The sequence below is a fragment of the Macaca thibetana genome, chromosome 1 (genome assembly GCF_024542745.1).
Source record: "Macaca thibetana thibetana isolate TM-01 chromosome 1, ASM2454274v1, whole genome shotgun sequence".
NCBI lineage: Eukaryota > Metazoa > Chordata > Mammalia > Primates > Cercopithecidae > Macaca > Macaca thibetana.
Window position 1 is genome coordinate 23028962 of NC_065578.1, and position 13303 is coordinate 23042264.

At 54.3% G+C, this 13303-nt stretch overlaps 1 protein-coding gene across 2 annotated transcripts in view; it reads right to left on the reverse strand.

The window, feature by feature from the left end:
* MYOM3 (myomesin 3) overlaps window positions 1-5442 on the reverse strand; it is a 59626-nt gene extending 54184 nt beyond the window's left edge. The window contains exons 1-4 of one of the 2 annotated variants that reach the window (XM_050790055.1): window positions 5192-5442; window positions 1590-1752; window positions 1117-1197; window positions 196-355 (exon numbers count right to left, since the gene is read on the reverse strand). In XM_050790055.1, the coding sequence (XP_050646012.1) occupies window positions 196-355; window positions 1117-1197; window positions 1590-1750 (402 nt within the window). In that variant the 5' untranslated portion in view covers window positions 1751-1752; window positions 5192-5442. Of the gene's footprint in view, window positions 1-195; window positions 356-1116; window positions 1198-1589; window positions 1769-5191 lie in introns of both variants that reach the window. The other variant, XM_050790044.1, reaches the window with a different exon arrangement.
* Between the last annotated feature and the right edge of the window lie 7861 nt (window positions 5443-13303).

Genomic DNA, 13303 nt, shown 5'->3' on the forward strand with positions numbered 1-13303 from the left:
GATGAGAGCACTGAGGCTCAGGAACAGGGTTGCACTTGCCTAGGCTCACACTGCGTGAGTGTACAGGCATCAGATGCAAACCCAAAGCCTGGACTCTGCCTAGGACGTCCTGACTCTTGGGAAGGGGGTGAGGATGGCAGCAAGTGGTGCGTTGCAGGTCCCAGGCCCTGGGGGCTCCACAGCCCACACCCTTACCCGTTGCCTCAGCATCTTCCAGTTCCGCCTCTGGCGCAGCAGCCGGTGGGTCCGCAGGAAGGCGATCTCGGTCCTCTCCCAGTCATTGCCGAAGCCCACCCGCTTCTGCCCTCGCTCCTCCAGCTCCACGGCAGACGTCTGGCGTCTCAGCTGGGCTTCCCTGCCGTGACAGAGGCCACTGGGGCTCAGGCAGGGATGGGGGCACCAGGGGCATCCTGGCCAGTTCCATTCCCCATGCCCAGCAGTGCCAGGATGCTTTAAACTTTGGGAGGACATGTATGACTTTGCATCTTCCCTTGCCTCCAAAAAGGCCTGGAAGGGCCCTGCTTACAGTCGGTGCTTAATAAACAGTTGACTGTTTTCATCGTTTTCAAGGCTCTTTTGCAAACCTTTGTTCATCTTGTTTTCACAATACTCAAGTGGCCAGGCCTTAGTGTCCCTATTTTATAGGGCAGGGACTGAGGCTCAGCAACCTGCTTCAGGTCAGCCAGGACCACGACCCAACCCTCCTAGCCCAGGGGCCTGCCCCAAGCCGGACGCTGCTTCTCTAAGCCGGCACACTCAGAGGCTTCCTCAGTCTCTGGCCTTGTGGGAAACTGGGGCCTGGTTTACTTGCTCCTTCTGTCCTATTCCTAACTCCCTCCCTACCACGTGAAGCCTGGAAGCCTGTCGGTGAGGTGGGCCCCCACCCTCTCCCTTGGGGATGTCCCCAGCTATGACACGTGCACCCTTCCAGAAGGTGGTGTGTGGGCTTTGTGGGCAGGCAGCACTGGGCTTAAAATCCTGTCTAGACCCTTATTCTAGATGTGGGATTTTGGGCAGGTTCTTTATACTCAGGGTGAGAGGCCAGCAGGGAGGCCGGGGACTGGACAGGATGGCCCCTTCTCAGCCAGGGCTCCCTGGGAAGCAACTCTGACTTACCAAGACAGCTCAGAGGAGGCCGTCAGAGCCAGGGCTGCTGCCAGGGCGTAGTCTGCGGCGCTGAACTCATGCTCTTCCTCGCTGCTCTCAGAAGGAGGGGAGTGAACGGCTCCTGAGGGATTGGCTGGGGGCTCCCTGAGATTAGGGCTGCATTTGCCCACCTCAGCCTCAGGGCACCAAAAGGCAGGGCTGTGCCTCCCTCCTCATACCAGTCTCAGAAAGCAAGGCTGCATCCCCCCCAACACTGAATGTGCTTCCCTCCTCAAACAGGGTTTCCAGAGGACAGGGCTGTGCCTCTTCCATCACATGGGGGTCTCCAGAGAGCCAATTGTGTCTCCTTCCTCAGATAGGGGGCTCAGAAAGCAGGGATGTCCCTCCCCCCATCAGGTTGGAGCCTCCAGAGGGCTAGGCTGGGCCTCCCTCCTCAGACCGGAGGCAGGGCAGTGGCTGGGCAGGGACCCCGTGGCTCCCACCTGCTGCGGAAGGTGTGCCTCCGCACGGAGGAGCCCATGCGCAGGCTGTGCTGCCGCTCCTCCTTCCGCTCCTCCTCCTGTCGGTGCTCCAGCCTGTGGACCTCCATGGTCTGGGGGGGCCGGGGGTCCCCCGCACCTCCCAAGCTGTGCGGCAGAGTCATGGCTACGAGAGCAACAACCTGTCAAGGCCAAGGTCCACGGTCATTCCACCAGGTGCCTGCCTGTCCCCTCCCATGCAGTCTTCCCAACATCTCTAGGAGGCTGGCAGGATGGGGGGTGGGTGGGGGTGTCCTCTCTATAGTGGGCAGACAGGGAAACTGAGGTCTGAGAGGGAGAGGGACCTGCCCAAGGTGGCAGAGGCAGGCTTTAGGCTCTGAGCCTGGCTTCTCCTCTACCACACGTGCTGCCCAGCTGAGTGAGCAGAGCCCCACGTTAGGGAGTGGGGCCCTGGCTTCTAGCTGCTTCCAGCTGCAGCCCAGCCCTTGTCTCGCTGTATGATCTGGGGCAAGGTTTTCCCTTCTCTGGGCCTCAGCTCCCCAGACAATGAGCGATTGAAACTGTGATGTCCACGGCTCTGTCTTTGACTCAGGATGGGCAGGTGTCCCAATTCTTCCTGCACCGGCTATGCTCAGTCCTACCTCTGAGCCTTTGCCTGCGCTGGTTTCCTCTCCCTGCACACCCTTCCCCCTCCTCCTGGCCTGCTGAACTCTAGTCATGCTTCAAACCCCAACTGAGGGCATGCTAGTTAGCACAAAGACTCTGAATCCAGCCCACAGGGTGTGATCCCAGCTCCTCATCCCAGCTTACAAGTGTGTAACCTTGGGAAAGACTCATGACTTGGTTTCCTCATCTGTAAAATGGGTCTACCAACCTCCCAGGGTAGTTGTGAAGGTTAGATGAGTGCTTGGGGCTTAGTAAGTACAACATAAGTGTTAGACATTAGCATTATTTTTCTAAGAAGCCGTTCTGAAAAACTACAGGCCACCTAGAATTTTCCCTCTTCTAATTTATTTCGTACTTATTTTCTAGCACTCCACAATTTAGCATTGATTCAGACAATGCCTTCTCTATGTAATTATTTTGTATCTGTGCATCTTGACTGTTCAACAAGATTGTAAGTGAATTAAAAGTAACGATAGTGAGAACTTACTATGTGCCAGGCCCATGTTAGTTTTCAAATGCATTATCCCCAGTCCCTGCAATAACCCAAATGAGGACAGCACCATTATTATCCCATTTTACTGATGAACAGGGGCAGTACTTGCCCAAGGTCACCCAGCATGGTGATAGGGCCATGACTGGCAGCCAATCCTTAGCCCAACCCCTAGCCCTTCTGACCTATATGTCATATGTCCACTCAAGGCGAGGCCATGGCCGAGGCTGGGGACACGGTGGGCCACAGGGCCTTTCTCTCCATAAGGGGATTGCAATGTACACATCTCCTTTGCGTTCCTGAGGCTCAGATCTAGGCCCCTCATGGCGCCCAGTGGGGCTGGATCACATTGACCCGGGGGAGGCTCAGGAAGCTGATCCATGGATATGGAGAGGCAAGTAAGGGGTGTGGGAGGCCCGTGCGCTTTCTGGCTGTGGATTTTTGCACTAAGTTCTTTCTCAGATCCAGGCTTCTGTCACTGCTGGGTCTCTGAGGGCCCCTCTGATGCTGAAGCTGGAATCCCTGGAATGGCTTTCACACCTCCTCCAGGTGGGACTCCTGGTCTGCAGACTTCTGGCATGGGAGGGTTCCTGCCCAGACGTGGGGATGGAAACAGAAGAGGGACGACCGCCTGCCTTGGCCCGCTCCTGTCAGCTTCTGTGGGGTCGTCTCTGTGCGGCCCCTGCCTCTCTAGGGGGGCCTGCTGGAGGTGGCAGAGTGTGTGTGTGTGCGTTTGTGTGTGTGTGCGTGTGTGCGTTTGTGTGTGTGTGTGCGTTTGTGTGTGTGTGCGTGTGTGTGTTTGTGTGTGTGCATGTATAGGCTGTCTTCTGCCTGGACGTGAACACAGCACCCAGGTGAGCATTTCTCTAAGTCCATGACATGGAAGGTGAACCCCACTGGTTTTACTGGAGAGCCCTTGGCCTGGAAGGGGCATGTGGTGGGGGTGTCGGGGGCTGGGGCTGCGGAGGGTCAGTCTTAGTGGGCTTTTACCCCTTCTACTTCCTAGAAGTTTGCTCCTTTTGGGTGTCTGCAGTTGTGGGCATCAGGAAAAGAGAATGGATGGCTGCAGCATTAGCTGGGACCAAGGGCTGCCCCTAAAGCTCCCTGGGCTCCTGTTAATCATCTCAAATGACATAATGGGACAGTCACCCTCTTTGGCTTCGTATCACCCCCTCCTGATGGAAGAAGTTCTCCCTGCACACAAAGAAGTGACTAGCTCTGCTCATTCTGCTCTTTCTTCCTCATGGCCCAGGAGGACAGCTGCTGGGTACCACCCTAGGTGGAGCCAGGACCCGCTACTCTGCCCCAGCTTTCCTGGGACACGATGGCCCTGGCTCCAGTGGCTGAGAGTTAACATTCCCTGGCACCAGCCACTGGCTCCCTTCCCCTGGATGCTCTGTTCCCGATTAGCACAGCGGGCAGGGGCCTGGCGCGTGTCCCTGACCTCGGGGCCTCCAGCAACCAGACCCCTGGCTTTAGCGGATGAGCCACCAATTCTTTTTAAAGCACTGACTGATGCGTGGGATTAAGCAGGGACAAGTTTGCGGCCTCCCTGCCCTTTCCCGAAGGACCAGGGTGCCTCTTCCGAGAACACTGTGTGTGCCTGCGTGAAGGGGAAACTGCCCCCTTTTCCTTCTCTTGGGGTGCAGAAATCTGGGTCAGAGGTCCCACTGCGTGGCCTTCCCAATTCCCCTCTGCTTTGCTCCCAAGCCTCCATCTGCAGAGGAGGCCTCTCCCCTTCTTCAGGAGGGAAAGAGAAATACATAGCAGTTGAGCCAAGACCCCTCCGAGAACTGCCGGCAGGGGAGCTGCGTTGGAGGCGGGGTGGGGTGGCTGGGAGCAGAGACACATCCTGCGCTCAGCGGGCGGCACAGGCCGGGACGCGTTCTTAGCCAGGGGCTCCACCAGCTTCCGCGAGGCCGATTCCTGCCCTTGCCAGTCATGAGCTGAGGCAACTCCTTTCCCGTCTGGGCCTCGGTTTCCTGCCAGGCCCTGGATGAAATCCCTTCCAGCTCTAAGATTTGGGATCTGAGGGCTCGCTCTCTTTCCCTGCCTGTGGGGCTGGCCAAGCCCGGCTCAGCCAGCTCCGCTCTGAGTTCGTGGAGCTTGCCAGCTTAGCCGGCTCCCGCGGATCGCTGATCGCTGCTCCATCGCAGGAAAGACTCCAGTTCCCAGGGCAGCCCCCACCGTTTTTTTTTTTTTGCAACTTTCACATCACAGAGCGCTCAGCTCTCAGAAGACCCAGGGCCACACAGAACAGTGGGATGCGGCAGGGGTTTCTGGAATCCCCTCCCATTTTCACTTGGGTGCTGCCTCAGCACACATTTCCCAGGCTCCTTTCACAACACACAACCGCGCGCACACGCACACACACCCACAGAAATCACTCCCCAGTGGCTGACTCTCAGGAGGCATCCCTCCCCAGCCCTGATTTCCGGGGGTGACTCACAGAGCAGTGTGCCCACTTAGGAGTCTCTGGGGAGAAGATTCCAGAGGCCGAGAGGGTCCTTGTTCTCTTCTTGCCCTCGGCTCAGCGGGCACCGGGAGAAGAATGCGATCCCGGAGCCTGCACCGTCTTAAATATAGCAGCGCCGAGACAGTGCGATGACAATGGATGAGAACTATGGCATGGGGTACGGGGGGCCAAGGGGAGGGGCCGTTCCGTGTCTCCAGCCTGCTGGGCAGCAGCGACAGGTGGAGCTGTCCCCCGCGTCCCCCGCACTGCGCCTCCTCTCAGCTGGGTCCTTTCTGCCCAGCCCCAGCCCCTGTTAAAGTGGAAAGGAGGGAACGGCTCAGGCCTGGTCGCTTATGGAGGGCAGATCCCAGCTGTCGGAAGTTCTGATCTGAATTCTGCCCCAGCTGACCGGGTGCCCTGGGGAAGGCGCTCAGCTTCCCCGAACCGACTGCTTTCTGAAAAATGGAGACAGTGACACGGGGCACCGGGACTTCACGAAGACGGTGGAAGGAATATGACCTAAGAGTGAATGTTTTGTGCTCAGAAGTTGTCACTGGCTAAAACAGCAATGTGTGGCTCCTGGTCCCTCCACCAGTCCAGCAGTTACTACACAGCCCCCGCCCTGACCACAGTCATGTGTGTGTGTCGGGGCAGGCAGGAGGAGCTGGGGAGCCACCTACTGCTTCAGGGTCCAAACTGCTCAGGCTGCCAGAGTGGCCACTGCAGGGCCCTCATACAGGGTAAACGCACCGGATAGGGATAACTGAAGAGCACCCCAAAAATGACCCTGTGTGGAAGACCTGAATGTGCATTCCAAGCTAAGGAATCTGGGAGTGGCCAACCTGTTTCTTACCTACGAGGAACATCGGAGCCCCTGTCCCATCCCTTCCAATGGAACACTGGCCATACAGGCGATTGAGGCCCTGAGTTTTGGGTTAAATGAAGATTGCCAGGTGGAGGTCATTAGGCGAGGGTGTTAAGTGAAAATGCTCTATAAACTGCATGCTGTTTGCAAGGGGCTGAGGTTTTGCAAGTCGGCTGCCACTGGTATGTTGTCCAGCCTGCCGCCCCGGACCATTTCTGTATGTAAGGTGGTTCTCCTGTCCAGTTCACCACCACTGGACTCTCTCCCCTATAGGCAAGTCCCTAATAAACCCCCACGTTTCTTTTCCTTCCTTCTTTTCCTTCCTTCCCTTCCCTCCTCCCTTTCCTTCTCTTCTCTTCTCTTCTCTTTCTCTGTTTCTTTCAAGTCAGAGTCTCATTTTGTTGTCCAGGCTGCAGTGGCATGATCTCAACTCACTGCAACCTCTGCCTCCTGAAACCCCCATGTTTCGTTTGCTGGCTATGGATCCTTTATTTGGCCTCTCAAACCTGGTGCCTTCCCTACTGAGGTTAACAGGTGTTCGGCACCACACCTCTTCCCACCCTTGGCCCTGCCATTCCCTCAATCTCGATTCTTTCCCCCTCACAATCATTGGCACCTACCCTGTGCCAGGCCCTAACCTACAGGGGAAGTCAGGCACTTATGACAGGAGGTGATCAGGAAGGTGTACCTGGGTCGGGTCTCAGAGAATGAGCCAGTGAGGGGAAGGCTCTATCGGCCCCCAGCCAGAGAGCAGAGCTTCCCTCCCTCACCCCTTCCTGGGACCTCAGGTGGCCACCAACACTACACCTGTCACTCTTGCTAGTGCCTCGGGGACTCCTCACTGGAGAGACAGAGAGAGAGAGCACCAGTGAGCTCTTCAGGCAAAATCTGAATCCCCTGCCCTATTTGAAAACCCCTTTCTAAGCTCTGCTGTGGCTCTTTCTTACAGCAGCTTTTGGGGGAGAACCTTTCTCTCCCATCTTCTATTGACCCAGTCGAACAAGGGCTTTCCAAGACTCATCTTCATACATTTGCTGTGAGGGGTGAGTGTGAGTGAATCTGTACCAAGAGCGAAGAGGGATTTGAGCTTCCAATTAAGCAGGAGACAGCCATTTAAACAGGTCCTCTAGCCCATCCTCCCAAGGCAGTCTGGAGAGATGAATGAAGGTGCATTGGAGAGGCAGGGTGTATCTTGGAGTCCAACCGGCTTAGGCTTTCAATTCAGTCCCACCACTTACTAGCTGGATGACCTTGGGGAAGGCACTCAGCCAGTGTGGTTTGATTATCTGTACAGTTGAAGACAAGCATTTCCACTTTGCTGTCTGATTGAAAATGTTCAATTAGTCTGGGCATGGTGCATCAGTGGGCCGGGTGCGGTGGCTCACGCCTGTAATTCCAGCACTTTGGGAGGCCGAGGCGGGCGGATCATGAGGTCAGGAAATCGAGACCATCCTGGCTAACATGGTGAAACCCCGTCGCTACTAAAAATACAAAAAATTAGCCGGGCTTACACCTGTAATCCCATCACTTTGGGAGGTCAAGGCAGGCAGATCACCTGAGGTCAGGAGTTCATGACCAGCCTGGCCAACATGGTGTTAGCCATCTCCACTAAAAATACAACAATTAGCCAGGTGTGGTGGTGGGCGCCTGTAATCCCAGCTACTTGGGAGGCTGAGGCAGGAGAATCGCTTGAACCCTGGAGGCGGACGTTGCAGTGAGCTGAGGTGGGGTCATTGCACTCCAGCCTGGGTGACAAGAGTGAAACTTTGTCTCAAAAAAAAAAAAAAAAAAAAAAAAAAAAAGAAAAGAAAAAGAAAAAGGAAAAAGAAAAGAAAATGTTCAACCAAGAACCATGAAACCTTCAGCACAGTGTCTGGCCCCCGACAGACGTTTGCTAAATGAAAGCTCTAGGAATGCTGATGGCTTTCTCCTAGCCCATGCTTCTGTGGGGTACTAATGGGACCAGTGCCATTACACTATCACTTTGTCTCTCCATGGCCTCAGATCAGCTCCAGTACTGGGGACTAACGGGACCAGTGCTGTTACACCATCACCTTGTCTCTCCGTAGCCTCAAATCAGCTCCCTAGAGGGACCCCCATTATACCCGCTGTTGTAACAGAGTTGAGGGTGGGTGCACTGCATGGCTGTGATGCCATAAACTGCCAAGCAACACGGTTGACTTCTTCTCTTTCTTATGCCTTTGACTACTGGGGACTGGTTCCCATGTATCTCTTTGTTGACGTTACCCCGGTGAAGCACTGAAGTCATCACTGGGACCTCTGTAAACATGGTCAACCCTAAGGTCATGCGGCTGAGCAGAGAGATTAGATGACTTGATGTTATACAAGCCTTGGTTTAAATCCCAAACTCTGGTACCTCTAACTCACTAACAGGGGGACCTTGGCCTTCTTTCTGGGCCTCAGTTTCTTTCTCTGTAAGTGGAGGACACGTTCCAAGACAGCAGGGAACTTGCCTGCCTGACCGTATCCCTACTCCCGAGGACAGTGCTTGGCATACAACTGGGCTCTCAATTCACACATGTTTTAAAATGTATCAGTGGGCTGGGCGCGGTGGTTCATGCCTGTAATCCCAGCACTTTGGGAGGCTGAGGCAGGCGGATCATGAGGTCAGGAGATCGAGACCATCCTGGCTAACACGGTGAAACCCTGTCTCTACTAAAAATACAAAAAATTAGCCGGGCATGGTGGCGGGCACCTGTAGTCCCAGCTACTCAGGAGGCTGAGGCAGGAGAATGGCGTGAACCCGGGAGGCGGAGCTTGCAGTGAGCTGAGATCGCGCCACTGTACTCCAGCCTGGGCGACAGAGCAAGACTCTGTCTCAAAAAAAAAAAAAAAAAAGGAAAAAGAAAAATGAATCAGTGAATGGTTACTGTCTTAGTTTGTTTGGGCTGCCACAACAAAATACATTAGACAGGGTCATTTATAAATAATAAAAGTTTATTTCATACGGTTCTGGAGACCAATAAGTTCAAGATCAAGGTGCTAGCAGATTCAGTGTCTGGTGAGGACTCGCTCTCTGCCTCACAGATGGCGCCTCTTGTGGAGTCCTTGTGTGGTGGAAGGGGCTAGGGCACTCTCCTCAACCTCTTTTATAAGGGTATTAATCCCATTCCTTTGTTTTGTTTTGTTTTTTTTTCCAAGACAGGATCTTGATCTGTTGCCCAGGCTGGAGTGCAGTGGTGCGATCATGGCTCGCTGCAGCCTCAACCTCTTGGGCTTAAGTGATCCTCCTACCTCAGCCTCCTGAGTGCTGGGACTACAGGCACGCAACACCACACCAGGCTAATTTTTGCATTTTTTGTAGCGTCAGGGTCTCACTATATTGCCCAGGCTGGTCTCAAACTCCTGGCCTCAAGGGATCCTCCCACCTTGGCCTCCCAAAGTGCTGGGATTACTGGTGTGAATCACCATGCTGGCCTCTTGATCCCATTATTGAGGGCAGTCTTCATGGTCTCTCAAAGGTCCCACCTCTAGCTACTATTACATGAAGTTTCAACATACAAATTTTGCGGGGGACTCCAACATTCAGACTATAGCAATTGCCTATCTTGCAGAACTCTTGGGAGACTCAGGTGAGGTTAAATGTGTAAAATACCTACTATAGTACCTGGCTCGTCTTTCTTCTTTCTCCCCTCTCCTTTTCTCTTTTATTCCCTTCCCTGGACTTACGCCCGTTAAGAACAAGCTGACTGCTCTGAACCTCCATGCTGTTTCTCTGACAGCAACCAAGCCTGTGAGTTTCTCCCCGCCTGTGTTGACAATGTACCTGCTTCAGTCTCCCGTCGCTCCCTCTGTCGTTCTTGCATTCCAGTTAATTCCAACTGCTGTTCTTCTCATATGGACTGGCCAAAGCTTATCTTTGGCTTGTCCCCTTCTTCCTTAGAGTGGGAAGGGAAAATGAGCTCCAGTAGCCAAAGGGGCTGAGCAGCAGGCTCTGGGGTCAGAGTTGTTCTGTCAGCGTCAGCACCAGCAGGGGAGGTGGGGGCTGCCTCCATCTCTCTGGCTATACCTGCCTCAGCTTATTGTTTCTGTCCCATGGTCTGGAATGCAGGTGGGGACAGCAACAGGGGGCAAGCATTGGTGACATCAGGCCACAGCCTCCCTGTCCAGGTTGACACTCAGACTTGAGAGGGACACAGAGGCTCTGGCTGTCTGGGAATCTGAAGGAGCTCCAGTCCTGCTGGCCCAGTTTTCTGGGTGGAGACTCAGGCAAGCCCTGTATGTTCCTAGAGTTGGGAGCTCGGGAGGTCAGAGGTTTGCAGGCATCACAGCCATGCAGTACCCCCCACCCTCAACTCTGTTGCAATAGTGGGTGTAATGGGGGTCCCTCTAGGGAGTTGATTTGAGGCTTTGGAGAGAGAAAGTGATAGTGTAACGGCACTGGTCCCTCAACTTGCTTGAGAGGAATCACCAAAGAAGTTTATGAAAAATACAGATTCCCCCCAGCACTTTGGGAGGCCAAGGCAGAGGATCACTTGAGCCCAGGAGTTCGAGGCCAGCCTGGTCAACAGGGTGAAACCCTGTCTCTACAAAAAATACAAAAGTTAGCCAGGCATGGTGGTGTGTGTTTGTAGTCCCAGCCACTTGGGAGGCTGAGGTGGGAGGATCACCTGAGCCAGGGGAAGTGGAGGCTGCAGTGAGCTGTGATCATGCCACTGCAATCCAGCCTGGGTAAAAAAGTGAGGCTCTGCCTCAAAAGCAAACAACCAGATTCCTAGAAACTATGAGTTTAGCAGGTCTGGGGTGGGGTTGGGGAAGCTGTATTTTTTTTTTTTTTTTTTTTTGAGACGGAGTCTCGCTCTGTCCCCTAGGCTGGAGTGCAGTGGCCGGATCTCAGCTCACTGCAAGCTCCACCTCCCGGGTTCACGCCATTCTCCTGCCTCAGCCTCCCGAGTAGCTGGGACTACAGGCGCCCGCCACCGCTCCCGGCTAACTTTTGTATTTTTTTAGTAGAGACGGGGTTTCACGTGTTAGCCAGGATGGTCTTGATCTCCTGACCTCGTGATCCGCCCGTCTCGGCCTCCCAAAGTGCTGGGATTACAGGCTTGAGCCACCGCGCCCGGCCTGGAAGCTGTATTTTTAGTAAGCTTCCCAGGGTATTTTCATGAACCGGGGCAAGTAATCTCTGTGAGCCACATTTTCCTCCTTTGTAAAATATCAATAATACAACCTATGATGGAGCCAAGGGTACCAGGAGGATGAGTGATCAAGTACATAAACTGCCAAGCAACACGGTTGACTTCCTCTCTTTCTTATGCCGTTGACTACTGCTACTATTATATTACTAGTCGTTTATTCCTGGGCTTGACTCTGCCATACTTCGTAGGCAAGTGACAACTTGGAGAATTACCTCCCTCGCTGGGCAGGGTGGGGCTGTGGAGATTCCTGGAAATGGAATTGGACCCAGGACTCTCAGGAACGATGAGGTCCCCAGCCAGCTCCCGGGTACGCGGACGCTCTTCTGGAAACTTCTGGCTGGTTCCAGCTCCATCTGCAGGCCTGGGCTGCCCAGGAGCCAGGGGACCTCAAGGGTCATGCAGCCTGGTCCCTGCCCCTCAGTCGAGACAGGGCCAACCTGAGGACGGGTGAGTCACAGACTCGGAGCCATCCACCCCTCTCTTCAGACACTCAGACTCCACCCTCCCAGAATCATTTCTGAAATGTTTGCCACCCGGAGGAGGGCAGAGAGCTTCGTGGTCCTGTGAGTTGGAAGATATATTTATGGCCCTTAATAAAAAACTTCTTTTTTGAGACGGAGTCTCGCTCTGTTGCCCAGGCTGGAGTTCAATGGCTGGATTTTGGCTCACTGCAACCCCTGCCTCCCAGGTTCAAGTGATCCTCCTGCCTCAGCCTCCCAAGTAGCTGGGATTACAGGCGCCCACCACCATGCCCAGCTAATTTTGTACTTTTAGTAGAGAGGGGATCTCATCATGTTGGCCAGACTGGTCTGGAACTCGTGACCTCAGGTGATCCACCCCCCTCGGCCTCCCAAAGTGCTGGGATTACAGGTCTGAGCCACCGCGCCTGGTCTTAATAAAAAACTTCTGTAGCTCCCGGGTCTCATTTACTTGGTGAGAATAGTCCACCTGTTAGGTTGTTTTTCACTAATAAACAAGGTGAAGACAGTTAACCTTTGGCCAAGTGTGACCCAAGCAACAGGAAGTAGACTTGTTTGCAGTGGGTGGGGAGAGGGGAGCCGTCATCCGGCTGACTTGGCTGCCGTGGAGGGCTGAATGGGCTGGGGGTGCTGTCCGGGGAGACCCATCCCTCTGCACGGAGGTGTTGGGTCTAAACCAGTGACACCGAGGAGAGGTTAAACATTAATTACCGTCAGATAAGAACACCACCACCTGTCACTGTGTCCCAGGAAAGGGGAGGGGTGGGGAAGAGAAGAGATGTAGCTGGGAAGAGAAGGACACTGTCCACTCTGGGAAGGGTCCCTCTGAGGCGACTGATGTTACATCCTCTTTCTCAGAAATGTTCAGAAAAGGCTTTGGAGGCCGGGTGTGGTGGCTCACACCTGTAATTCCAACTACTCGGGAGGTTGAGGCAGGAGGATCACTTGAGCCCATGAGTTCAAGACCAACCTGGGCAACACAGCGAAACTCTGTCTCTACAAAAAAATACCAAAAATTATCTGGGCATGGTGACAGGCACCTGTAATCCCAGCTACTCGGGAGGCTGAAGTAGGAGGATCACTTGAGTCCAGGAGGTCGAGGCTGCAGTGAATCGTGTTCATGCCACTGCACTCCAGCCACAGGGTGAGACCCTTTCTCCAAAAGGAAAAAGAAAGAAAGAAAAAAAAAGACTTGGGAGCAAGGTGACCAGGAGCACTTGTCTCTGGGGACCCCATTAGGAGGCCTCCCCTCCTTAGTCTCCACTAGTCTCATCCTCCAAGAATCCAAACAGGCGTGGAAAGCTTCCTCTCTCGATGAGGACAAAAAGCCCTCGGTTTGCGCTCCAACTCTGTCACAGCCTCAATAGTGGGATCTCGGGTGGTTCCCCTCTCCCTCTGGGCCTTGGCTTCCTCATGGTAGGGGTCGTCTGAGATGCAGTGATACAGAGGGTATGACAGCAGTCTGTACAACAGTGCCTCTGTGGGGCGTCAGGGAGGCCGGATGGACAGAGGCCATCTGAGATCACCCCTGTCACCCCCAGTGGATTCTGCCTACCATCTCAGGGAGAAGGTTTCACATCATTTGTCTCTGAACTCTGTCTCT